The sequence below is a fragment of the Xiphophorus maculatus genome, chromosome 8 (assembly GCF_002775205.1).
Source record: "Xiphophorus maculatus strain JP 163 A chromosome 8, X_maculatus-5.0-male, whole genome shotgun sequence".
In the NCBI taxonomy this organism is placed as follows: domain Eukaryota; kingdom Metazoa; phylum Chordata; class Actinopteri; order Cyprinodontiformes; family Poeciliidae; genus Xiphophorus; species Xiphophorus maculatus.
The window spans coordinates 18,864,520-18,890,812 of record NC_036450.1 but is presented as its reverse complement, the minus strand read 5'-3'; the positions used below and the strand labels follow the sequence as shown (position 1 = coordinate 18,890,812).

At 42.6% G+C, this 26,293-nt stretch overlaps 1 protein-coding gene across 2 annotated transcripts; it reads right to left on the bottom strand.

Annotated features, from left to right (window-relative positions):
• Positions 1 to 317: 317 nt before the first annotated feature.
• LOC102233486 (neurogenic locus notch homolog protein 1-like) lies at positions 318 to 25,954 on the bottom strand. 2 transcript variants are annotated; one of them, XM_005798662.3, is made up of 34 exons: positions 25,715 to 25,954; positions 24,594 to 24,675; positions 17,044 to 17,306; positions 16,625 to 16,963; positions 14,767 to 14,889; positions 14,425 to 14,658; positions 14,179 to 14,334; positions 13,896 to 14,081; positions 13,480 to 13,593; positions 12,752 to 12,865; positions 11,799 to 12,032; positions 11,596 to 11,706; positions 10,071 to 10,263; positions 9,834 to 9,979; positions 9,615 to 9,728; positions 8,912 to 9,031; positions 8,654 to 8,806; positions 8,338 to 8,566; positions 8,042 to 8,243; positions 7,575 to 7,728; positions 7,280 to 7,464; positions 7,030 to 7,162; positions 6,675 to 6,932; positions 6,468 to 6,580; positions 5,790 to 6,361; positions 5,263 to 5,703; positions 5,026 to 5,171; positions 4,700 to 4,913; positions 4,534 to 4,618; positions 4,258 to 4,420; positions 3,848 to 4,146; positions 3,594 to 3,741; positions 3,393 to 3,490; positions 318 to 2,799 (listed from the first exon to the last, which is right to left on the bottom strand). In XM_005798662.3, exons 1-34 carry the CDS (start codon positions 25,770 to 25,772, stop codon positions 1,543 to 1,545), a joined length of 7,437 nt encoding a protein of 2,478 aa, XP_005798719.1. In that variant the 5' UTR covers positions 25,773 to 25,954; the 3' UTR covers positions 318 to 1,542. The 2 variants fall into 2 exon arrangements, with proteins under 2 accessions (XP_005798719.1, XP_023194058.1); XM_023338290.1 differs by lacking the exon at positions 9,615 to 9,728.
• Positions 25,955 to 26,293: the final 339 nt, after the last annotated feature.

Below are 26,293 nucleotides of genomic sequence, written 5' to 3'. Positions count from 1 at the left end.
TTCTTCAGATGCTTTGAACTGGGGTGTTATATACTGTATATTCACAGCTTGGGATATTCTCGCTGTGAAATCTACAATTCTTTTGGGTGTTATGTACTGCTGTTTGTTGAATTTTAGCTAGTTGTTTATTTAATTAACATGCAACGACACACCCGTTGCATTTTTCCACTGTATTTTCCAGGGGGTGAGAGCTCTAAGGGGTTTTAAATGGTAAATCAGAAAAAAGGTCCAAACAATGTAACTCTACATTTGGCATGCAGCTGTCTACTTACTTTTAATACAATAACACACATATTAAAAAGAAAAAAAATATGCCGTTTTATTTTTAATCATATCTTTTTATTCAATCGTGACAAATTTACAACATTTTTGATCTGGAAATATTTCTTCTTATCAAACTACAACTGTGCATGAAGATTCAGTTACACTTATTCATCTTAAAAACATCTTTACCTCTGGATTAGTTTATAAAACATGACATGTAGACACCATAAAACACACTCCTTACTAAAGAGCAGGTGATGTCATTAAACACACAAAGGTCCCATTTACTTTTACAAACAATTTTTCCTCCTTAAAGACAATTTTACAAGAAATCTCAAAAAGTACTTTGCTTTTCGTAAGAAAAACGAATTAAAAAAATCACACTGGCACTTTTTAAAATAGTGGCAAATGTAACATTTTACATTCTACATTAGGTCTGCAATTTTAACACTTGACAGGTTAAACACGGTAACCATAATCAATGATTCATAAAGCAATATGAGACAAAGAGGCAATGTTTGCTTCATACATGATCACAAATCAATAACTCAGCACCAGCCCAGAACAATATTGAATAAAAAGTAAGCTCAGAGTCTTTCAACCACTAAGAAATATTAGTTTTTTTGCTTAAAAAGGTCCAAAGAAATCTCAAAATCCTCTTAGGTCTATTATTCTGCCTCTCGATTTCCGCTTCAGATAAGACAGTGTAACAAGCTTTTAAGGGAAGGTGCCACTTTATATAAATATATTAAATTGATGTCTAACACAGACTCAGTGATAAGACTTATCAAAATGTAGTTCAGTAGCAAAACAAGTAACCCAAAAAAAGGCAAAAGAAGGTTAAAATATATATAATTAACACTGAACATTTGACAAAATTCTATAAAAATTGGTGAGAAAGGCCTGTACAAACATAAAACATACCGTTACCAACAAATAAAATTTATTTGTGTAAAACTGTTGAAAGGCATAAAAATAAATCCAGTGAATATATCTACATAAAACAAATAAATAACCAGTGTACATATCAAGGAGGCTTTCTCTCTGATATACACTCTTTTCTGACAGTTTTTAATGTTCTCATACTTAGAAAAAAAAGCATAAATATAAAATCTTTTCTTTTAGGGCAAAAAGCACATAAATAAATACAAAAATAACTAAAACATATCCTATTGGTTCAAAAACTGATGAAAAAAAGAGTTTTCAGTCTTGAGAAATGTTTCTCATCTTTCTGGCAGAATCTGTGTTTCTTTTTCTATTTGCTGTGCATGAAAGTCTCTATTTAAATTGGTCTGGAATTAGGTTCATTTGTGAGTGAATACTTGTTGGCGGGCTAGAAATGCCCTCTGACCAGTCGGACAAGTTGGAATGTGGGGACGAGCTGGACCACTGGTCAGGGGATCCAGGGGAAGGGGTTAGAAATGGGTGTTCAGGTACCTGTAGCTGGTGGTTAGGTGTGTTGTCCATAGGTCCTGTATAGCTATGTTGGGAGGGAGGAGTTGGAAACTGGGTGCCGAGCATCTGCGTTTCCTGTGGCAACACAGTGTGGATGGGAACCGAACGGCCCGAGCCACCGTTTGGCTGCATGTCAGCACCATTCAGCTCAATGTTCGGGAAGCTCTGGCTCAGGCTTTGACTGACGGTGGTGGAGTTGGAACTCTGATGCTGCAGCTGCCTGGAGCGAGGCTGCTGCATCATGTGCACGGCTGAGCCCAGGTGGCTGGTTGGCAAATTCTGGTAACCCATGATCTGGGACAAAGTGGCAGTACTGACGCCATGCAGGGCACCCATCATGTTGTGTGTAATCGGCGGCCCCTGGGTGAAGCTTCCCTGCTGGCTCACACCAGGGTGCATCCTGGTCAGCCAGTCACACTGGCCTCCTCTGCTGCCACCCGCAGATGTTGTGCCCTGGCTACTGGGGCTGGACACAGGCAAGTGGGTGAGGCGGGGGGGATCAAATGACATGCAACTCATATCCTTACCTATGCTAATCTGGCCTGTGTGGGAGTCCCCATTGCCTTGTAGCTGATTTAAGGACATAGGCGGCGACTGCTGGAAAGGTGATGGCATGGGAGGAGAGGCCACATCGGACAGGTAACCATGGGGTGACTCAAGTGACTCAACAGGAGACAGAACAGCTGTTGTGTCTAATAAGTTACTCTTCCCATCCATTGGCTTCTTCTTCTTCAGCCTTATATCTTTCCCTCCATCCTTCCCTCCTTTCCCGCCAGAGCTCGGCTTTCGAACTTTTTTCCCAGAGGGGGTTGGCTTGAGGTTGCTGAGATAGTCATTGGGGGAGCAGAGAGGAGGGGAGAGGGTAGAGGTGCTCAAGGTGGCGCTGTGCAGCCCAGGACTCCGAACCACATTGTACTCATCTAGCAGGCGGACTATGTCGTGATGCATGCGCTCTTGGGCGATATCTCGAGGCAGTTGGTCAAGATGGTCAGTGATTTCGCGGTTGGCAAAGTGCTCCAGAAGAACTTTAGCTGTCTCATAACTGCCTTCACGGGCTGCGAGAAACAGCGGTGTCTCCTCCTAAAAACAACCAAAACACCAGAAACTTCAGTTAGAAGCAATTAATAATATAAACAGATAGTACAGTGCCTCACAAGTGTTCATAGCCCTAATTTCTTTTTTACATTTTGTTGTACTGTACGAATAAAATAATTAGTGCCTAATTGCCAAGTAATTGCCCCTGTATTTAGTTTCAGTCATCTTGCCATCAACTATGACGACCTTTCCGTTCTCTGATGAACAAACCAGCCACTATATTTCACACCGAGGGACTAGTGTGCAAAGGGTGTGTGGCACAGGTTTTTTGCTACTCAGCATTTCCCCTGCAAACCAGACACTTTCCTTTTTTTCTCTTCTTTCAATTATCACTTTTTTTAGACTCTTGTGCACAAGTGAAATCTGGTTACATGAAGGGAGTTACTGTAGTTCCATTAATTTTATTTAAGGCAATCAGAGTAAAGGGAGCTGAATACAAACCAATGTAACCCTTTTCAGGTTTTTATTTGTGAGAAATAAATTTGAAGACCATGTACAAATTTCCTTCCACTTCACTATAATGTGCTACTTGCACTGAAGTTAAAGGGGTGTAAATAGTTTCCCTAGTTTGCCCGTACCTTGTTGTCCTGCATGTCTTTGTTGGCACCATTTTTCAGCAGCACCACAGCAGCCTCCACGTTGTTTACAGCGGCAGCCCAGTGCAAAGCAGATTTTCCTGCAAAGATTTTACATCACAATAGTTTATCTCCCAAGCACAAAGCACAAAGGGGCATGTGTAAAGATTTGTGCAGATTACAAGATGATAAAACTTTAGCTACCAGAATCATCAGTGGCGTTAGCATCAGCATGACAGTTGATAAGTTCTTCGACCATGCCCTCAACAGCCAATCGCGCGGCCAGAATCAGAGGTGTTGTTCCGTCATGCATGCGGGCATCAAGATCGGTGGCTCGATTTCGGATTAAAATCTGCACAGAGACAAATATCTTTAGTAAAGGAATTTCAGCTGCTAGGCTGTCAATTAAGTGAAAGCACAAAGCTATGTGGGAACGAATGGACGAATGAGCAAGCTACCTGAAAAACTCCCTGTGCATCTGCTGCCACTGCAGCGTGCAGCGGGGTGCGGCCCATGTTGTCTTGTACATTGGCGTCTGCGCTGGACTCCAGGAGGCGCTTGGCGGCATCTGAGCGGGCATAACGGGCAGCCAGGTGGAGGGCAGTCTCACCCGTGCGATCAGTCTGGTTATGGAGGTTGGCTCCATGGTAAATGAAGTCTGTGATTATTTCGGCTGATGGATCCTCTTCCTCTTCACTGTTGCCGGTGTCCAGTCCTCCACCGCTGCAGGAGGCGATCATCAGAGGCGTGAAACCATCTGAAAATGAATGTAGGATTCGACATTTGAGTAAAGCGATGCAATACCCTGAAATTGTAGTATATTCACTCAAGTTGACCATACTATGTATTTTCACTTTTGCAAACATACCTGGCCCTCTAACATTGACATCCATGCAGTCATTCTCAATTTCTCCCTGAGGAGGTGTGGGTGCAATGGATGTTATGCGGAGGTCAGCTGCATCCAGGTGTTGCTGGGTCCATTTCCTCTGGTCTGTATGATCACTTAAATCCAACATTGCCTGCTCCTCATACTGAGGAATGTAAAGATCATCGTAGTATTAATATCACTACCGCAAGTGATTAAATGAAGAAAGTTTGTTAAATAAATATAAAACTGCAAACATAAACTAACTGTCCATCTTACCCTGAAGTGCCTGCAGTCTGGATCATCATCTCCCCATTCAGTTTGATTGTCATCTATAAGGTTGCTGTCTGAATTCTTCATAGGTCTTCAAAAATGAAAAAAAGAGATTAGATCACCTGTAAATCAATATTGTGTTGAGATGCAGCAAAATATGAAATCCACTTACTTCAGTCCAACAGAATCCTCTCCCAATGGCTCCCTGCGTTTCTTTTTGCTGGGCTCCGATACTTTAAATCCCTCCGGCATCCAGAGCTGGCCATGCTCTCGACGCCGCTTCTGAACCATTATCACACCAAGGCATATGAAACCCAAAATAGCCAACACCAGGAATACCAAATGCATGGGGAACAACTCTGTAGAGCTAGGAGTAGGTTTCACACCTAGAGAGATAGAAATAATTCAACATGTTGAACTTCAATTTAGTAGTCATTTTGTATATAATTACATATGTTATTACAGAAAACATTTTAATCTGTAAATATTAAGACATACTTGTTACAGCTTCAATATAGGGAACATTGAGGTTCCCACTGGTGGCCAGTGCTCCGAGAAAGGCAGCCACATCTGTTGCGCTCTGGAAGCATTCAGTAGACTGCTGGTAGCACTGCCGATTGTCTATCTCCAGATATACAATCGATCTGTGAGCAGAAGTGGGTTGAAAAATTAGCACTGACTACTTTTCAAAATCCTAACTCATTCTAGTTTTTGTTAAAACTGTTGTCTTCCTACCCTTTGACTTGCACTGGATCCAACTCTCTCCGTTTCCGCTGATTGACCATGGAGGACACACTTTCCTTCACCTCACCCAAAACATTGGATGGCACTGAAGTCCACTCAGGCCAGCCTTCTGCAGAGCGTTTTAGCACATTGTGTTTCACCAGGTCTTGTTCATTGCCATAGTAAGGAAAGACCATTGGTTCTCCTTTTGCATCACGGCGGAACACTACATTAGTGTGGAGAACGTTGCTCAGCTCTCTGAGGAAGGATGAAGAACGGTTCTTAAGCAGCTCTGGGGGAATTTGGACGACCAGAACCAAATGTCCATCTGCTAGCTTCTCTGGCAAGTTGTTAGCACAGTCCAGACCATCCCACTCGCATTCTGCATTGTTGCAGCCTTGGTCGCAATGACCATCAGCATAGTGATCCTTACAATACTGATCATAAAGAGGGCTGAAAAACACAGAGAAAAGTTTTAGATTTTTCACAGCCATTTTTTATGACTCATTCTCAAAAACAGTTTTTATTTTCAGACTTACTTGCACTGCCCTTCCTGTCCTTGACAATCAAAGCCATCATAGAGACACCCTGGGCTGTTACATTGGCCATCACACTTGCCATTGTTGAAGTATCGCCAACACTGCAGAGCAGCCGAGCAGTTTTGCCAGGGATCATCAAAGTTGAGTGAGCAGTCACCTCCGTCCCAGCCACAGGCATGGTTGTTACACAGCGAGTCGCAGATATGGTTACCAGCCCACTCATCACACTGAGGAATCTCACAGCTCACCTCCACTTCTGGAGGCGGTGTGATGTCCCGGCCAAACCCTCCGACGAAGGAGTAGTCCAATATGTGGCAAAGTAAGCCATTAAAGTTACTGGGACAACTGCACTGGAAAAAGGGAGCATCAGGGGTGATCTGGCAGGTGCCTCCATTGTAGCAGGGATTTGAGATGCAGAGGCTGTCAGTGGGAGTCAGACACTCAGGCCCGGTGAAGGTTGAGGGACACAAGCAACGTGGACCCAGGTGGCCAGACACACATGTACCACCATTCCTGCAACTCAGACTGCCACAGGAGCGAGAATCATACTCGCAAGAAGACCCAGTGAAGCCCTATAAGAAAAATATTATAATATTAAGAGTTTATCATTTGTACCATTATCACTGGTTAGGATTTGTATGAGAAGCAACTGTAACTAGGACTTCTAGCAGCACTTACAGGTGGACATTTACAGATAAATCCATGAGGCGTGTTGCTGGCAACAGCACATGTTCCTCCATTCCTGCAGGGTCTTCCCTTGCAGCCATCAAACACCTTGTCACAACGTTGTCCTGTAAAGCAGAAACATTAGAAGTTTGTCAGCTGTTCTTTTGGACATCTACACAATCAGTTTCCAAGGACACAAAAATCGATCCTCATCCGTACCTGTATATCCGGTTCTACATTCACAGCGGTAGCTGTTGGGAAGCTGGATGCAGTTGTACGACCCTCGGGGGTCACAAGGGTTAGACAGGCATTCATTGACGTCCCCCTCACAGCGTTCCCCTACGTAACCTGGCGGACACAAGCACTGGTAGCCTCCAATGCGATCTACACACTTTCCGTTGTTGAAGCATTTGGGCTCATTCGTCAGTGGGTCGCTGGGAGGGTTGCAGTCATCCAAATTAATCTCACAGTGGACACCTGCAGACAGATGCATTGTTTTAGAAAATATATCTATTACACCTGTTAAACCCTTGCATATCTGAACGGTATTTGATTTTAATTTGCAGATGTGTACCTTGTGTCCCTCTAGGACAGGAGCATTTGTAGGTGTTAATGAGATCGATGCAGGTCCCTCCATTCTGACAGGGTTGAGACTGACATTCATTGATTTCTTTTGAACAGTTCACACCATGGTAACCAGGGACACACTGATAAAAAAAACAGAAGTACATTTGGTTATTTAAATCATCAAGTACAGCGCAATGAACCCTTGTAAGTTTGCCAACAGTTTATACTGTTGTATTCTTTAAAGGTATTTCCTTTACCTCACAACTGTAACCTCCAAGATAATCATTGCAGGTTGCTCCATTCTGGCAAGGGTTAGGTGAACATTCGTCCACCTGTTCCTGGCAGTAACTCCCAGTGTAGCCAGCCTGGCAGCGGCAGTAATGTGTGTTTCCAGCATCCAGACACTGGCCCGAGTTCCTACACAGTTGAGACACCTCCACACCTGGAACCAAGAAAAGTAGAAATGACTTGAGGAACTTGTCAATTATTCCTGGCTTTAGATTTAATCAAGTAGAGGATTAAAGCAATGGCACATGATATGAATTATCATACCTTGTCGTTTGGCAGCGACTTCACATGACACACTTGGGATATCACAGTAGAGGCCAGTAAATTCAGTCTGACACTGGCAGGTATACGAGGCGCCCTGCTGCCAGCAAGAACCTCCATTTTTACAAGGGGAGGAGTCGCACCAGCGCACAAGACTCTGAAAAAATGAAATGTTTTTAGAATGCATTTTAGAAACTATTTAAATGTAGACTGCAAGTACCAGAAATATTCAGAAGTTAATTTCTATAACACTGAATTGCTTCAGTTTTTTAATTGCGTATTGTTTTATACTTAAGCCTAATTTAATGCCTGAATATGTAACAGTTGTAATTATCAGAAGATTTACTTCAATTTGCAAAGAACTTATGAGCTAATGTTCATTGTGTTAACTTGCAATTTGAGTCCAGATCTAGGACTCAACTTGCCATTTCAAGTAAGCATCACACCATCTTTGTGCCATTTTAGCCTACCTGACAGTTGACTCCTGTGTAGCCATGAGGACAGGTGCACTTGTAAGTCCCATAACCATCAAGACAGGTGCCTCCATTGAGGCATGGTTTAGAGTCACACTCATTGATGTCGTATTGGCAGTAGCTTCCAGTGAATCCAGTTAGACACAGACAGGTGAAGGTGTTAATCCCATCCACACAAGTTCCACCATTGAAGCAAGAGCTGTACAACAGGTGAGGAAAACCCAATCAGATTATTAGTAAAACTACATTTCAGTAGATTAAGTTAGATAGAATTACTAAATTAGGCACACTACCTGTCGGTGCAGTCATTGGTGTTGATCTCACAATTGATGCCACTGAAGCCCAGTGGGCAGGTGCAGGTGTAGCTGTTAACACAGTCAGTGCAATTAGCCCCGTTTTTACAAGGGTTGCTCTCACACTCGTTTATGTCATGCTCACACCGGCTGCCACGAAACCCGGGCAGGCAGGTACAAGTAAACCTGTTGACGCTATCGCGGCAAAGCCCCCCATTACTGCATGGATCTGAAACGCAGCAAAGTGAATGTTAGGCAAAGTTTTTACTTTTAAGTCATAGAAGTTAACCTGTTATGCTTCAGGTCAGTTGCTTACTTGGTTTGCAGTCGTCAATATCCGTCTCACACCATTGACCGGTGTAACCTGGCTGGCACTTGCACTGAAAGCCACCCATGGTGTTGAGACACACAGCACCGTTGCGGCAAGGGCTCTTCACGCATTCATTGATGTCAATTTCACAAGTCTGACCTTTTGTTAAAAGACACATCAATGGGATATGCATAAGTAAAACAATGAACTGAGAGATAAACTAACAGGCACATACTATACACACAAATGTTATTAGACGCAAACCTTGCCATCCTTCAGGGCAGATGCAAGAAAAGCTCTGATAGTCTTCAGCCTCCTTACATATTCCTCCGTTTTTACATGGCCTGGGGCTGCAAGGGGCCTGCAGAGTCTCACAGTTTTCACCTGGAGACAAAACAAACATCACCATTAGCAATAGTTAACAATATGCAGCAATTACTTCAACCATACATCAATGTCTAACTCCAAATGGTAAAAAATACCATGTTTTCTACATATCTTCCATGATCTGTAGAGTAAAAACATTAGTTTCTAAGTTCCCTTTTCCATTCCACTTCCTTATCCATTTCCATGACAACTTAGCCAAACAGGAAGGGCCTTCCTGTTTCCTGCTATTGTTTGATCTTAGACAGGAAACAGGACGTGGCAGAAGAGAGACCAAAGCTTGAAGTGCACGTCTGCTGCTGAAACTAGCTGCTTTGTTATTCCAAAACACATTCCCTGTGTTATCCCTGCCAAACAGACAAGCTGATCTTTCCATGCACAGACGCCAAAAACAGGCATCCCTGTTTTTAGCTGGTGTTTTCTTAGACAACACAGGATACGATAGGACAAAACCTCTGTGAGGAAGCTGAAAGACTATCTTTATGCTTTCAGACCTGCATGCAAAGCTGAGACAGCAATTCATGTTAAGAATCCAGGAAGTAGTCTGACCCCAGAGTGAAAGATAAGCCCCTCTATGCCATACCAGTATAAGGCAGTAAACAGTTGCACTTGTATCCAGCCACATCATCAATGCAGGTTCCCTGGTTGAGGCAGGGATTGGAAGCACACTCATTGATGTTAGTTTGGCAGTTAGGTCCTACGGTGGCAGGATTATAAAGAAGACATTTGGGTTAGAATTTCACCAGATTAGCAACCCCTTGTCACCAGTGAAAAGCAAGTGGAAAGAAAGGTTAAAACTGACCGGTGAAGCCAACTCTGCATGTGCAATGGTACCCGCTGGTCATGTCCTTGCATATTCCTCCATTCATGCAGGGGTTGGACTCGCACTCGTTGTTATTAATATTGCAGTTGTGGCCACTCCAGCCCGAGTCGCAGGTACATTTATAGCTTCACAAGACGTTAAATGAAAAGTAAGGATTTGTTGCTTTCTCTTTGGTGTTATTGATTTTTTTTCTCTTAAAACTTCTCATCCACTCACCCATTAATGAGGTCCTGACATCGGCCGTGGATGCAAGGGTTACTGGCGCACTCATTCACCTCTGACAAACAGGTGACATCATGGTAGCCTTCAGGGCAGATGCATGTGAAGCTGTTGACGCCATCGATGCACGTGCCACCATTGTGGCAGGGGTTGATGACACAGTCGTCTATGTTGATGTTGCACATTGTGCCTGAAAAACAATACAGCAGGATTTGAGGATAACATGACAAGTTTGGCTTTTGTGAGGTTTAACATGTTTCCTTTTTCTTTCTTTCAAAAAAAACCTTTATTTATACACTAATTTGTATGGATCCATCTCAAAAATCCAACTCAAATAGGTTAAATATTTTTGGTTGTAATTTGACAAAATATCTAAATCCCCAAGCAAAGCACTCTCAAGGATCATTAAAGAAGGCAAGCAGGTGCTGTCTGGTGTGGTACCCTTTAAATTTTACATAATATGCTCTCCATGATACTCTGTGGTCAGTACAGCTTTTGAACGACAGCGAAATAAAGTCTCCTTTTTGGCATTCAGTAAGCAGAAGCAACAGCAGTTCCAGTGTGTACCCAACCTCGTGGCCTTTTTACTTCTACCCATTGATTAAATGGGGACATGCTGAATAGGAAGAAGCTGGATCTGAAAGAGGGAGGTGCTGCCAAGAGAGTGGGAGTATGCATGTGTGTGTATGTGGCAAGGCCACTCTCCCTATTCTCACTCACGCCAAATCCCCGAACCCTCTTTTCATGAAGAAATAACCTCAACCAGGTTGTTTACGAGGACAGAAGGCCGGACCCATTTAAAACATGGCCAAGTAACAATTAACCACCCTCCTTCCCCACCACCACCTCTGATCTCCCACTCCTGGCCTACACATCCCTCCTCTTTTGCTCTTCATCAATCAGGAGGGAAGGGCCCAACTGCCTGATATTTGGTCACAATAGACCTCTGTCCCTCTGTGTCTCAGTCCTGCTGTTCCCTCCACACTCACCCCATGAGTACAAAAAGATGGTGGAGAGGATTGGGAGGAGGCATGCACAGCAGCCTACACACACACACACACCCACTTGTTACCTCCTTGTTGCTTCTTTTGTGAAATAATCACAAAGCAGCTACCAGCCAGAACCAGCTCTGGTGAGCAGCAAAAGGAATGAAGACAAGTCGCCTACTTGCTTTGGTAAAACCTTATGGATAAATGACTAGAAATGCACTTTTACATTAACAAGCATCTGATATGTGATTAAAAGCCAGTCTCTTTTGTTTTTGCAGGATCACTTTACAGACTCTTTCCATGCTTAACATCACAGTCTTTTCAGAGGGCAAACAAAGTTAGAGCTTTGTGTGTGTATGGATCAGGTTCGGGGGGGGGTAGTCTTCCCTTTCTCTCCGGCTGTCTGTCCCACACAAGCAACCTGACACCATTGTTCCACAGCAGCAGACCCGGCAGCCACCTGTCGTACCTGCCCCTCCCAAAGCTCAGGGGACCCTGCCCCCTGCACCTGTACACTCCATCCAGCTACTCACCTGTATAACCCGGCTCACACGCACACTCATAGCCATTGATCTTGTCAATGCACCTCCCATAGTCGCAGGGCTGACTCTTGCAGTCGTCCAGGTTCACCTCGCAGTTGGACCCTGGTGTGTGACGAAACAAGTTGGAAAAGATATAAAAAACTTAAAGACATTTTCTCTGAAATAATATCAGAAAATTAATCTGGTTTTCTCACCAGCAGTGCCTTTGGGGCAGGAACAGAAGTACGAGTTTTCCCTGTCCTGGCAAGTGCCTCCATTCTGACACGGCTGGCTGAGACACTCGTTGATGTTGGTTTCGCACAGCCGGCCAGTGTAGCCGGGGCGGCAATAGCAGGTGAAGGAGGCCAGGCCATCTTCACATGTGCCATAGTGGCAAGGATCAGAGTAGCACTCGTTGATGTCAATCTCACAGTGCTGCCCTGTGTAACCTGAAAGAGAAAAGTAAATTATTTAACCAATTTTTTTTTTTAAAAAAGCTATAAATAATAATTGAAAAATATTTTGTTTATTTTTATTTCTATAAATAAATGTTTTTTGTATTTTTACTTTATATTCAATATTTTTAATAATATGCTAAAAGAAGAACTTAATTATTTAACAAGTGCTGCCTCTGAAGAACACAAATGTATTTATCAACAAAACATATGAAATACTATACTACAAATTGCACAGACATTATGCTAAATGATGTACTATAAAAATTTAACACATAATTAAACTTATGCTGAATTAACTTTAAAAGAAAATTGCTAAACAATGTCATAGTCTATGTCTGTTTTTTATTACATTACAATTTCAACTTATTTTAATTTGCCTTATATCTAATTAATTTAGATTATATTTCATAATATTTTAATTATAAAATATAACAAAAACTATTTAACAAGTGCTTACCATATTTATTTATTTATCTCAAGTTTAAGTACAGACTATTATAAGAATTTAGGAAGTATTTTAAGTGCTTGATTTATTTCAACAGAACACAAAAATATGGAATAATATATTGTAGAAATATTTATTTATTGGATTATTTTTTACTTCAAACATCATGTATCGATGTTATTGTATTAATTTTCCAAGTAGTTATTAAGTATTGCATTTATCACAACAGGACACAAAATGCTATTTTGCGTTTTGAAGAAAGTACCTTCGGCACAATCACATGTGTACTTATTGGGTCCATCAGTACATTTGGCTCCATTCTTGCAGGGTGTGCTGGCACACTCGTCAATATCCACCTGACACAGATTTCCTGAAAATCCTGTAATTGTATTTAAAAAGACAGAATATTCAGTGTTTGGTTTCAAAACTCAGTACAGGTATGTGAAATCAAGATAAACATATTTTGCAATATTTTCAGCTAACAATATAATATGCATAAATGTAAAATAAAAACGTTTCACAGACAAGTTAATTTGCATTTGAAGTGGGTCTGCAGGAGGCTGAAAGTCTTTACAAACCAGTCCACAATGCTAACTCCACTCTGCCCCCTCCTCTTCCCAGCTTTTACTGTGCAGGGAAATCTTTAGTTTAAGCCACAGCACAATGGCCCCCGACTCACCGGCTCTAAACCAATCCCTGCCCCCCAATTTTGGCGCTAAGCATTGCCCGCCAAATATGCTAATGTTCATGCAGCTTGGTCCACATTGTCCAGTCTCCACACAAAGTATTCAGAAGCACCATTAGAAGAAGTAAATCATTAACATTCAGTCAGTATAGTAATATGTGCTGTACTCATTGACAGATTGGTTAATGATACCCTCTTTTATTACTCATTTTTCTCTCTAAAGGGTTTAAATCAGTTCAGTTTAATTTCACAAGAGTTCTAAAAGCCTTTTTGGACAATGTTATACAGATTCTCTTCTGTCATCTCACCTTTGGGACACTCGCAGTGGAATGAGTTGATCTTGTCTATGCATTTTCCATTGTTAAGACAAGGCTGGCTGGCACATTCATCCGTGTTAATGTGGCAAAACACACCCTCATATCCTGAAATCATAAAATAAGCAGTCAAACTTCCTTATTATTAAGTATTAATTCTTTGACAATGTCAAAAAATATGCAAAGGACAATTATATAGTTTGGATATGTAATTTCGCTTTCTAGTATAAAACTGAATTTAACATTTATATTATAGTAAACAGACCACAACAGAAAGTGTTACTTTCTAGACGCTTATTGAACTGCTTCATTTGTATGTCGAGTTCTGTTTCTCGATTTTAATTATGTCCCCTTTTCAACAATTTTAATGATCAACACAAGAAGAAGAAACAGACTAAATGTTGTCTCACCTGGCATACAGATGCAGTGGAAACCTCCAATCTGGTCTAGACAGGTGGCATCATTTTGGCAGGGATTAGATATGCACTCGTTAATATCCATCTCACATCGAGGTCCCTCATATCCTTGAAGACACTTGCACTGGAAAGAGCCTAACGTGTTGAGGCAGCGACCACCATGCTCACAAGGGTTGGCACCTACAACATGCAACATACAATAATTCATTTACCCTGTGCTACCCCCATGCAACAACAGAGAGAAATTTACATTTGTGAAACTAGCTTTATAACTTACCGAGGGAGCATTCATCGATGTCCTGGTTGCAGGCTGATCCTGAGTAACCTGGGGGACAGGTGCATATTGCCTTGCCATTTACCGGATTGGTGTCACAATTAGAGCCCTTTTGACAAGGATTGCTGATGCAGGCATCATCAAGGTGGCACAGCAAACCTGTATGACCAAAAGCACCTCATTTAATCTCTTTTTATTAAGGCTAGTTTTCAGAGTGAGTACTGAAAGCAGGACTGGCGGTAGTCCTACCTGTGCGCCCATGTGGACACTCGCAGAAGAAGGAGGCCACGCGGTCGTGGCAGGTGGCGCCGTTGTAGCAGGCTGCGCTGGCACAGTCATCAATGTTCTCGCTGCAGTCGTCGCCCGTCCAGCCGTTGACGCACACACAGTGGTAGCTGCCGTGCGTGTCGTGGCATGTTCCTCCATTTTGGCATGCATTGGGCATCAGTTCGCACTCATCCACGTTTTCAGTACAATACTGACCTGATCAGGTTATTAAAGCAGAGCATAAGAACTTCGTATATTACAGTAGCGAATTCTATTACAACTACAAAGGTGGGCATTCAAAAATAATATAAAGAGTGAGATAACCTGTGTAATGAGGTGGGCACTGGCAGTTGTAGGTGTTGACTCCATCCACACACACACCACCATTCTGACAGCTGTGTTCCGGGCAGTCATCGATGTTATGCTCACAGTGCTGGCCTGTAAAGCCTGAAAAGGTAGACACGACCAAAAGCTCTTAAACAAAGTGGAGTATGGTGAAGACGGACTTGACCATTTAGATGTGGTTAATAATCACATTTCCTTCCTGTCCTTATCACAGCAAACATAAAACGATAAGCTCTCCATATCCTCGTGGCACACTGTTTTAAAGCCTTCGAGTTGACAGTACAGCCTGTGTCCTCCTCAAACATCAAAGCCTCGAGTGAGTGTTTTACAGTCTGATTAACAATCAACCCACAGCTCTGCAGGTGCTCTTGCAGCTTCGCAATCTAAACGCATTCCAGCGCAGGCCCCCCAACGGGACACACACAGCACGGATTAAACTTTAACACACAACAACCCCTCAATATCCCTCATTCATCTGCTTATCTAAATAACGTGTCCTGTGCTGATCACTAGAAGACAAGAAGATTAAAAAAAGCTGAATGTTTCGAGGAATGCACAAATCAAGTAAATGTAGAAGGAGAACATTTCAATGTGGGTCGTGGGACCGAGCTAACCTAACTGTAACAACACTAACCACAATGTTGTAACACCTTTGAGCACCCAAACAATAAAGATGGCAGACAGATTGGTTTGAATGGGGTGAAAAACAAGGTATTGTTTTCCGTATGTGACCTAATCAATGGGGTGTGTATATCTACAGGTAGTATGATGTACTGCATTGTGGGCTCATTGCTCATTATCAGAAGGAAACGTCTGCATGACTATATCCTGCCAGTGGAGGTTGGCAGAGAGTGTGGTAACCCAAAGATTACACACCCCTCCCAATAGATCTTATCACAACACATTGCTTTTCAGGTCAAATATTTTTTTAAAGGAAAAACAGACATTCAAACTAAAATGCAAACCCAATTAGTTCTAACAGAACACATAGACTCACTTGTAAACACACGTCTGCTAATGGTGGAACAATGGACGAAAAAAAGCCATCCATAAGATCACATTTAAACAGAATTTGCTTGTTTTCACAAACAGAGAAATAATTTCATGAACCTTAAGCTTTATTTTAAAGTAGCCATTATCACTGCAGAATATTTAAGTGAAAATTGAACTAGTACATTTGTTTTTAAGTTTGCCCAATTCCATTCAAAGGTGTTGCTACTGTCAAAAAAAACATTGAAATGTTATTTTATTTCATGGTTTTTGCAAATAGAAAGAAATACTTTATAATTCTCCAATTTTAGGGAATCTCTGGATAGTGCACTGTCATTGGTTGGTTAAACTTGTCCACAGACACATGGAATATTACGATATACATAATATAACAACTAAGTAGTTTGTGTGTAAGGCTGGGTGTCAGAATTACAATTAGGTTTAGGGTTGGGACATAAAAGCAAAAATTGTTTGAATCAGAAATGGCCTGAGACTAGCAGAGTCTAAGAACTACAGATTCTGAGACACTTCTTTCTTTATCAACAATGATTAGCCATGGTATTTTCACAGTGTATCTACATCTAGTAGCAATTTTTTATATCCAAACTGCTGCATGATTTAAAGGTGATAGGGGCTTCATTAATGGATTTTCTGACAGAGATGTTGGTTAGCACAATCATTAGTTAACCCAAGAAATATTTCCTTCCTTACTTCCTCATAAGAGTAGATTTAACTTACTGAGAGTGAAATTATATCCATGCAATAACTGGATAATGGCTCATGAGACAACCTTCACTTTGACAAAAACATGTGGCATTTTAATGTTGTGAGACCTCAGTACACCTACCTAGGAGACAGCTACAGTCATAGGTGGTTTCTCCCTTCTGGACACACGTGCCTCCATTCTGGCATGGTGAGGGGCTGCAAGGGGAGTAAAGGGTCTCACAGTGTTGACCAGTAAACTCCTGAGGACAGCGGCAGTGGTAAGAGCCAACTTCATTGACACAGAAGCCGCCATTGAGACATGGAGATGGGTTGATGGCACATTCGTTAATGTCCTGCTTGCAGGTTTGACCTTGGAAGTTGGCAGGGCAGGTGCACTTGAAGTTGGAATCTAAAGCAGAGCACTGGCCGCCATTTGCACATGGATTGGAAGCACACGGGTTTGGAGTCTGGCAGGTTTTACCTGGGCAAACAAACAAAAGAGGTGAGTAAATCATGAGAGTTTAAAGTGAAATAGGATAGAAACTGATGTTAGCCACATACCTGACCATCCTGGTGGGCAGCGGCAGCGGAAGCTGCTGAGGCTGATAAGGTCACACGTTCCTCCATTGCGACAGGGGGAGCTCATGCAAGCATGGTTCCTGGGAGTTAGACACAGTCTATCGGTGAAACCCAGGCGGCATACGCAGTGGAAATCAAATGTGTTGCCATGGGAGACAGCACGGCATTCGCCGCCGTTGCGGCAGGGGGACGGGCTGCAGGGGCTTGGGTATTGGCACCGATCCCCTACGTAGTCACTGGAACACCTGTGAAAAGACAGGGAGGAGGTGGTGAAGATTATAAAACTGGGATCTTTTTCTGACAAAATAATAGGAACAAACATCCAGGAGAACAAACAAAAGGAGATTTTCAGAAGGGCGGAAGTGGGGGGAGATAAAAGTTGTTTCTCCCCAACCTAGACTGAACATGGACGACATGTTGTTCTAGTGTGTCTCTCCGGATTAGGCCCTCTCAGAACCTTGAAAACACATTCTACTGGTACAACAGACACTGCTAAATAGTCTAGCCATAACTGCTTGGTCCCATCTACCTTTTACCCCCACGCTGTCCAAATTCATCTCGAATGACTGTAGAGATCAAGGCGACTGTGCCGCCTATGCATGTGCCCCATGCAGCGCTGCATTCAGGCCCTAAGCTCTCTAATATTTCCATCCAATCTAGTCACGAACAATTATTCCATCAGTCTCATGGGCCTCTCTAAAAGATCATTGAAATAAAGACACAGAGGTCTCAGCAGTAATGAAAAATATTCACACCTCTCGGCAGATTGCTAGAGACAGATTCCACAAATGAAAAGGCATCAAACAATTTATTAACTTTGATTTCACACTTACAAAATCCTTACGTTTTACATGCTGCTTATGTAGACGTAAGGTCCCATCTGTCACGTGAAGGAAAATTTTAAATCAGTGGGAAAAAAACATGTTTATGTTTGAATTGGAGCTTGTGCGACAGTGTTCAGTTGTGCACACGAGCGTGAGTGTTTATGTGTAAGAAAGGGCATCTGTTGGCCTCCGAGTATCTCCACAGGGAGCAGGTGCGCATGTTAATGAAGGCAGCTGTTGGACAGGGTTCCTCCTCCTCCCATTTTCCTTTCTCCTCCTCCTCGTCCTCCTGTCCCCTTATCCCCCTCAATGCCCCCCTCCTCCTGTCCTCTTCTCAGATGGGGGGACTGAAAAGCCAACCTTGCCTCCAGGGACATAAAGAACCCATGTGAAGTCAGCTGTTGCAACTTCTGTCGCTCCAACTCCCTTAAACCACGCAATCCAGTCCTAATTCCTCTCTTGCCTACCTGTTCTCCTTTCATTTTACCCAACATCCTCTTTCCCTCTAGTTTGGTTACTACCTCAGCATCAACTTGCATCTTGACTTCTTTCCTGCAGGGATTCATTTATAGATCACAGCAGTTTGCTTTTACAACCCTTTCCTTATGTCACACAAGACTGCTAAAACTCTGATTGTTGACTTAGTGAGGTGAGACCAGTCGAGGGGGTTTAACAGTCCTTCGTGCACAAACAGAGAGTCCAGACAGTTGCAATTGTCAGACCACTGTAAAGGCATTTGAGGCTGCTTTGAGGTTTCCTGCTTCTTTTTTTGTGATTCACTATCAAAACATCCTGGATACTCAGGAGAGAAGTTGACTGTTTTGGTGTAAGAATTCTCACTCAGCAGAATGCAGCAGACCTCCTTTAAAGCAGAATGTTTGCACTCCGGTTTTTGCATCAGCACACACCAAATAGCTGTAACAGATCCTCTTTGTCGTGAAGTCTCCCCATTCAGAGATAAAGATCCACCCACAGGCTGAACAGACTAGCAGCACACCACGGCAACAGGTCTCTCCCGGCGATGCAATGTTCCCTCAGGCCGGAGCAGATGCTTCCCCGACCTCTGACCCTAAGCACTTTTGTGAGTGTGGGACGGCCTCTTTGACTTCTCTCCCCTCTCTGCTCTTGTCCCACTGGGCCTGATCTGCCATCTGTCACTTCTGGGGGTGACTTTATCATACAACACAAAACCAGTCCAACTGTGCAGTGGAAAATGCCACTGCTGTGGAAAAAATGCACGAGGAGGTCGAGGGCAACATACAGTAAGCGTGCACGTGTGAACTTCCTGTACTTTCTCTCCTGCTGCTTATAAAATATATCTTCAATCCTCTCTCTAGCATTGAAGGGGCCCTGATGTTTTTTTTTCTTTTTTTTAATGTAACTAATCATTAGCCAAGATCTGACCCCTGGGGTGCACATTTGTGTAAGACCAAGAAATTAATAACATGCTTTGGCTATAGAAACGTAGAAATTAACTGATTATGGAAAGCTTTGAATTCTTTTAACTGGAATATTTATTGCAAAATATTAAAACCAAAGGATGGGAAGCTGCATCATTAAGATTAGAGATATGACAAAAATGACGTCATAAAACCTCAAATAGCCAGCTCATATCATTCTACCCAGCTGTGGTCGAGAGTGTAGAGACATACTGCAACTTAGCAAGGGGCTTCAACTGCAAAATTACAGACTAAAGAGCCTTGCATGTGACAGTGAGAGGAGCTGAGAAAGTGAGTGTCCCTACGCTATCTGCTTGGTTTTAGAGCCGCTACAGGAATAACAGCAAACTACAAATGGTACTTTTTAATGGCTTTCTTTCAACAGCGATTTTCTTGTTTTATTTAGTTACCTTTTTTTTAAATAACTAATTTAGAGAAGTGATACCTTATATGTAATAGGCAAACAAATTCTACATATCTTCGCTGCAAATAAAAAAAACATACTTACACAATTTAGTCGCTTAGCTAATGTTGTGTAAGTTCAGTGAACCTTGTTTTTCTGACAGCACATTATTGACTTGGCTGTACCCTTTCACCAACCTCTGATCTCGCAGTGAAATCAGTTAAAACACCTGACTATTATCAGATGACTTTTAACCTACACAGCATTGTTCTGATTAAGATCAATCAGGCAGGTATATTACAGGTCAGCTCCACATCCTCAGCGCAGAACCGTTTCAACATGTCTTTATAGTCACTTTGCGTCTTTTAGTTAAAATATCAAATATCTGAGTGATGTACAGCACAGTCAGACCCAGCCATAAACAAAATAAGCTGCAGCTTAGGACCACCGGGCCACCAGAGGGCCCCATAGAGTACTTGAAAACAAGTTTAAAAAATCTTTTTTGTCCAGGTTGAACATTGGATCATTTAAATTAAATTCTACATTTCATTAGCATATTTCAAATGGGGTTACTTGAAAATGGCTGCTTTAGTAAAACCCTTACTTAATGACCAAAGTCAGTGAGTAAGGCATAGCATATCAGCTGACAAATAAGCTGTGGATGCACACAATAACATTTAAATGCACAATGAGCAGGTGATCAAGCAGGGATCATTTAAAAATAAAGTTGTTCATTCTGTAGTGTTGGGTAATGAGTTTAACTCAAGGTGGCCCCTGACCCAATCAAATTACATATAAGATTTTCCCAGCTCTGATGTAAGGGGAACAAAGAAATTCACTCTTGCTCAATCTACGTAGCAGTTCTCCTTTTACAATAGATGTGGGATGTCTAGAATCAGTAGACAACATGCAATTTAAAGCTTGTTACAAATGTCTCTTTGCTAAGCTGACTTAACTCTGCTTCAACTTGTGAGTAGTCTTTATAAGCTTAAATTAAAGAAAGCACACTTCTATTAATGCTATACAAATACATATTAATCTCAAAATGGTCATTAACAACTCAAAGCAAATCTTTAAAAGATCTTCCAGTAAACACAGAGAACTACTGATTAATAAGTAAAACATTCTCTGACTCAATTGAAGCAAAACTTAAAGAAAATAAAGGAGTGACCAAGGACTTGCTCAAGGTTGAGTGTATTTTGGAGGTGTCATTTCTACTTCTGACAGCCTCAGCTGGCGAATGTGAGCTTTCAGAGCCCACTTGAATGAAATAGCTTCTTATCTATGTCTTCTGACAGCACCGCTTTGATTGCCCTGCTCTGAGGAAATCCAGAGCAGTCCACTTAAAAGCCACACCAACAATAAATATGGGAAAAAATTTTTGTGTTAAATATTTCAGCGTAAGAGAGACTGATTCTTTCTCCACAGGGTACCCCAAACCCTTCATTTCGTCTGGATTCGAGAGGTTCCTGGCATCCTGGGAATGGATCTGACCGAGGGAGTGGCAGGCTTGAAGCCTTAAACCCAATAAAAGCCCAACATCAGTCACCACATTTAACCCCGTCATGCACTCCCATGCTCCAAAGCTGAGCCTTCACAGAGACCTGCTTGGTAATCCTATAGGAGGACAAATGAAGAGCAGCATTCCTGGTGGAAGGGCATATCATTTCTTGAGCGGTGAGGGACTCATTCAAGGTGTTCTTAAGTGAGATGTGCTATCGTTGATATACAGCACCAGCCAAAGTTGCCTAAGTTCATCACACTAACCCCACACAGTCTGGATGTCATTTCCTGCTTTCAAATGTGTTTAAAGCACCAAAACAGTCTCGTCCTCCTAAGCAGCGTAAGTTACACAAGGGTGAGTTTTGGGGTCATAACCCTTTCAGCCTCTCCATGCCCCTGTTACTGTCCCATCAATGGAAACTAAATTTGAGTCACAGAACGCTGTGCCCTTCATCTTGTGCTTTCACACAACCTACAGAGGCAGTCAACTACCAACCACCATGAGAAACAGGAAGCCCCAGGCCTTCCAATAACCTCTTGAATCTCAGAGTCACAACCTTGTGTTTCCCCTCACAGGCGTATGTTATAGCTGTTTCAACACAGTTAAGTCACACCAAGCTGTTTGTTTTTGTGCTACATAGAGAACCATTGTTAGGTTTTAACCAAAAGCTGAACATTTTGTTTTTGTTTAGTTAAAAACCCAAGAAACTTGTTTGTCTAGCGACAATCATAATTTCTGCAAAAAAAAAAAAAGAGGAACTAACCAGTCAGAAAGTGTAGAGTCTGACAGTGGTGGAATTCATGATTTGTTGTGGTTGAGTCACATGTTTATTTGCATCATATGACCCAGCCACGCCAAAAGAGTGTTATGGTTTCCATTTGTGACTATGGCATTGCCAAATGCCTAGAAAACATCAGCATCTTTGTCGCACAGAGGCAGAAAACAAGAGTACTTACAAACAAAAGCGGAACATGATCTGAATCAGACACATAAATATACAACTAAGCAGTAAGCCCAGTTTGGTTTAAGGAATGACGCATGTCCACAAAAAGACAGAGATGCTATTTTTACAACTTGGATGTGAGGAAAACATCCTTTTTTTGTGGCTTTCGGAGGTATTCACAGAACAGCTATATTTAGATCTAATAACACACAGCAGCACTCCATTTATGAGTTAGAAAATTTCTGAAGGAAATGAATTACTCTAGATTTTATTTAGGGGTAACAGAATTAAGTCAACCTGGAGTTTAAGTTAAGCTGACTAAATTTAAATGCACACTATATGGTTGGAAACCTTGTGTTCTTTTCTTTCGCCTTTACTATTGGACACCTGTAAGACTAAAGGTCAAATAAAATAATCTTTGTTGGACTATCACTTAAAACCTCAGTGAATATAAATACAAAGAAGTTTGTGGATATTATGTGAGAAAGATTAAAAAAAGATTTAGCTCAACAATTTTCAAAACATTATATCTGACCATTTCCATTCTACTATCCACTACAAATCTTTCAACCGTGGGAATTGTGCTGGAGGAGGATTTAGATCTCTCTCAGCACTCAAATCTGTGTCACACGGAGCAGCAAAAACCACAAAATGCAATGGGTGTCTTACGTGTGTGTGCGTTGGTGGAATAGGTGGCATGAGGTGTGAAGTCATTCTTAAACTTTTTTCTTCCATTTAACCCCTTTTGTCGGTAATGTTTGACTTCAATGTGTGGACACATCTCAGTTTCACTAACCACAGGTGGACTTTCCAACCAGGCCTTCCACACAGTATCTGGGTGAATCTGCCATCGCTGATGAGGCACCAGCGTTTGCGAGTGTGACTTGAAAACAATGATAACTGGAAACCCTTTTGGTCCGTCGATGCCACGCTCTCACCTATGATTCTTTAAGTGCATCCCAGGACTGGTTGCTGCTTGGCTTTGCCTGGGGATGGATGATTACTGAAAGCAGCCAGGAAAGAGAGAGTGCTGGTTGGTGAAGTGATGCCCTCATCCTGCCTGTTTTTAATTAGACCGAGCAGAGATGGTGGCCACAATAGGAGCTTTGTAGGGGTAGAGGGAGAGTGTCGGTGTGCCAGGGAGTGCACACGTGCGGAGGTCTATGTGTGTGTGTGTGTGGAGCGTGCAGATTAGATGTTGTGAATTGGTGGCCCCAGGCTAGCAGTGCAGGCTCTTCAATAGCTCCCTGTTGTCCCCACAGAGCAGAAAAGTGGCCGCCGTAACCACATGCCCAGAGGGCAAATCGGGCCACCTCTGAGCTTTTTTTCAAACGATGCCACTGCTGGGAATCACAATGGAAATAATTCTTTTTTTTTTTTAAATGCACCTGTTCTGACTACAAAAACTGCAAACTAGCATCCCTCTTTGCTTGTTTGTCACATAAAATCTCCAGGATCTAAACTTTGAGCTTTGACTGATTCAGTGACTGCAGAAGGAGTATGTAGTCATGTTAGGTGTCACATCAGCAAACTAATAACATCAGTCCACAGTAAACAAACAGATCCCAATCTGCCACTATGCTCCTCTTCCCACTTGTTTGCCCTTAAATTTCTGCACTTTATTCCAATTAATCTCACTCTCTTGACATCCAATCCAATTACATTTCACAGCCATCTGGCTTTCAAATGGAGATCACAAGCACTGAGCTGGGGGTGAGGGGGGGCTTTCGATTCAAAATGATGGAGACAAGCCTTTTTTGGGGAAGGTTGGGGGAGTGGGCAGCAGGAGTTTGGTGTGTGTTGAGGTGTCTGGGGTGGCTGTGGCATGATGGGAAGCCCCACTCAGATTAGTCACACAGCATTATTCTGACTGCGGGGACAATGGAGTGACGGGCGGCGGGCGAGCCCCAGCTGTCGCCCGTGAAAGAGCAGAACAACAAGATTTAGGGCTGGACGCGTCCTCTCACTCTGCTGCTGTGGGGGTCTTGCATTCATTAATGGGCTGCTGTGGAGGGGGGAGGAGAGTGGTGGACTGCTTTTGTCCTTCTCATTCTGAGCATTGTGGGTCTACGCTCTTTTGATTTCTTCACTTTTCCAAGGTTTTTCTCATTTTTTTGAGAGAATGAGTGTGTGTAAGGGGCAGTGCAAAAAAAAGAACTGGATGAGGAATACAGGAATAGAGCAAAACTTCTGAGAAGGGCCTCTACGGTTGCTGGGCACAGCACCCACTCAAAGGCTGGAATGGAAAGGGGGGAACCTGCGGCCCCTTTTCTTTCCAACTAAAATGCCCTTTCAAAGACCACACAAATTTAAAGAAATACATACACAACAATAATAGCTGCGTGTAGGTATGTTTTGGAGTGTAACATCTGGAACATCACTTTTTTTCTCTCTCTCTAGGAGTTTTCCCATCACTTACTTGCACTCTCCATTTCCATTTGAGGTGGCTTCACATCTTCCTCCATTTAGGCACGTCTCAGTAGGCAGGGAGCATTTTAAACCTGTAAAGTGCAGAAAAAAATTAAATCTGAGGCTTAAAGTAAATTCTAAATGCACAAAATCCATAAAAATTAAACTTTATAAACATCTAAAGTCACATTTTTTGCTTAAAATCTCAAATTACACTTGCGTTCCCTTATATATTAATTGATTTATCACGAGAGTGTCCTTGGGGGATGCTTTGGGGGAGCCTGCCGGGGACACCGGTGAGGCCAGAGGAGCGCGTGGTGAGTGGTGCGTGGCTTTTGGGAGGGGCCGAGGTGGAGGATTGGGGGGGAGGAGGGCAGTATATGGGGGGGCACGCTTTTTTTGCGGGAGGAGGAGGAAGAGCGCGCGGCAGCTGCGGGGCTCAGATGCGCAACAAAAGAAATCAGAGTCCAGCACGAGCCATAAAACACTCTCCCCCGGCATTGTTTACCAGCAGACGGGATAACAGTGGACCCCCCCTCAGCAACCCCCACCACCCGGCACTCACAACACTCTCCCACACTTGCAGACAAAAGGTGCACCCCTTCTGCCCCCATCAGCCTCGCAGCTCCTTTAGCTTCTACCACAGCCCCCCCTCCCCCCACCCCAGCACACGCACCAACTTCTTCTCTCATGTGGTTTATAACCAACTCTCAGACCTAATCAAGCAGGTGTTAAGTTTTATTGGAACAGTCGAATTAAAATATTTTTTAAAAGTTATGATGTGGCTGAATTAAACATCATAAAACTAATTCGGCACCAATCTTTCCGGTGCACACAAACTTAATTGCTCTGATTCATTGGAGAAGACGGGGAAAGTCAGCAGCGACCACAGCGCAGTCTGCAGCAGCTTGCACAGAACCTTTTCCCACGCTTAATAAAATTATTATAGCAAGGTAATAATTCTCATTATTCGACATGCAATAATCTAACAGTCTCATTGAATATAATAAACAGAAAAGCCTTATTTGGCAACTTGCAACAAAGTCCAAGTTACTAACCATTTTGTAACTTTCTCAGAGTCTCTCTGCTGAATCTAAACAGGTGATACCACTTTAATTTTTTAAAGCTCACCTTCTGAGAAGACGATTGCTGGAATTAGAAATGTCAGTTTCACTAAGAAACGATACATTCCTCCTCTTCAGCTTCACAAACGTGCAGGAGTCCCGCGTTGGGTTCGCATAGATCCGCAGTATGGGGCTCCAGATGTTGCGTCAAAATGAATATCCTTAGTTTGACACGGAAAGGTTAATCCCAACAGGTAGAGTTAAAGTCTTCACCACAGCTCAGATCATAGGTGTTAACCGGCTGCACTCCGAGTTCTCAATGAAATCTACGAGCAACTTCACAAGTTCCTCTTACTCCTCCTCCTCCGCCCCTTCTAAATTCTCCTCCTACTCCTCGCCCTGTGGCCAAATCAGAGTTGCTCCCTCCCCTCCACATGCTCCAGGAAACATGTCCCTCTGTGTACACAAACTGTTAATAATAGAAAGTTGTGTAAAATGATAACTTTATGTTTATGAAGCACTTAGAGGCATCTATAGAGGACTTTATTTTTATCTAGTCATATATTGCAACCCCGATTTGCATTATTGGGATTTGATGAGACAAGGTCAACTCAAGGGGCACAAAGTTGTTTTTCACTTTCACGCG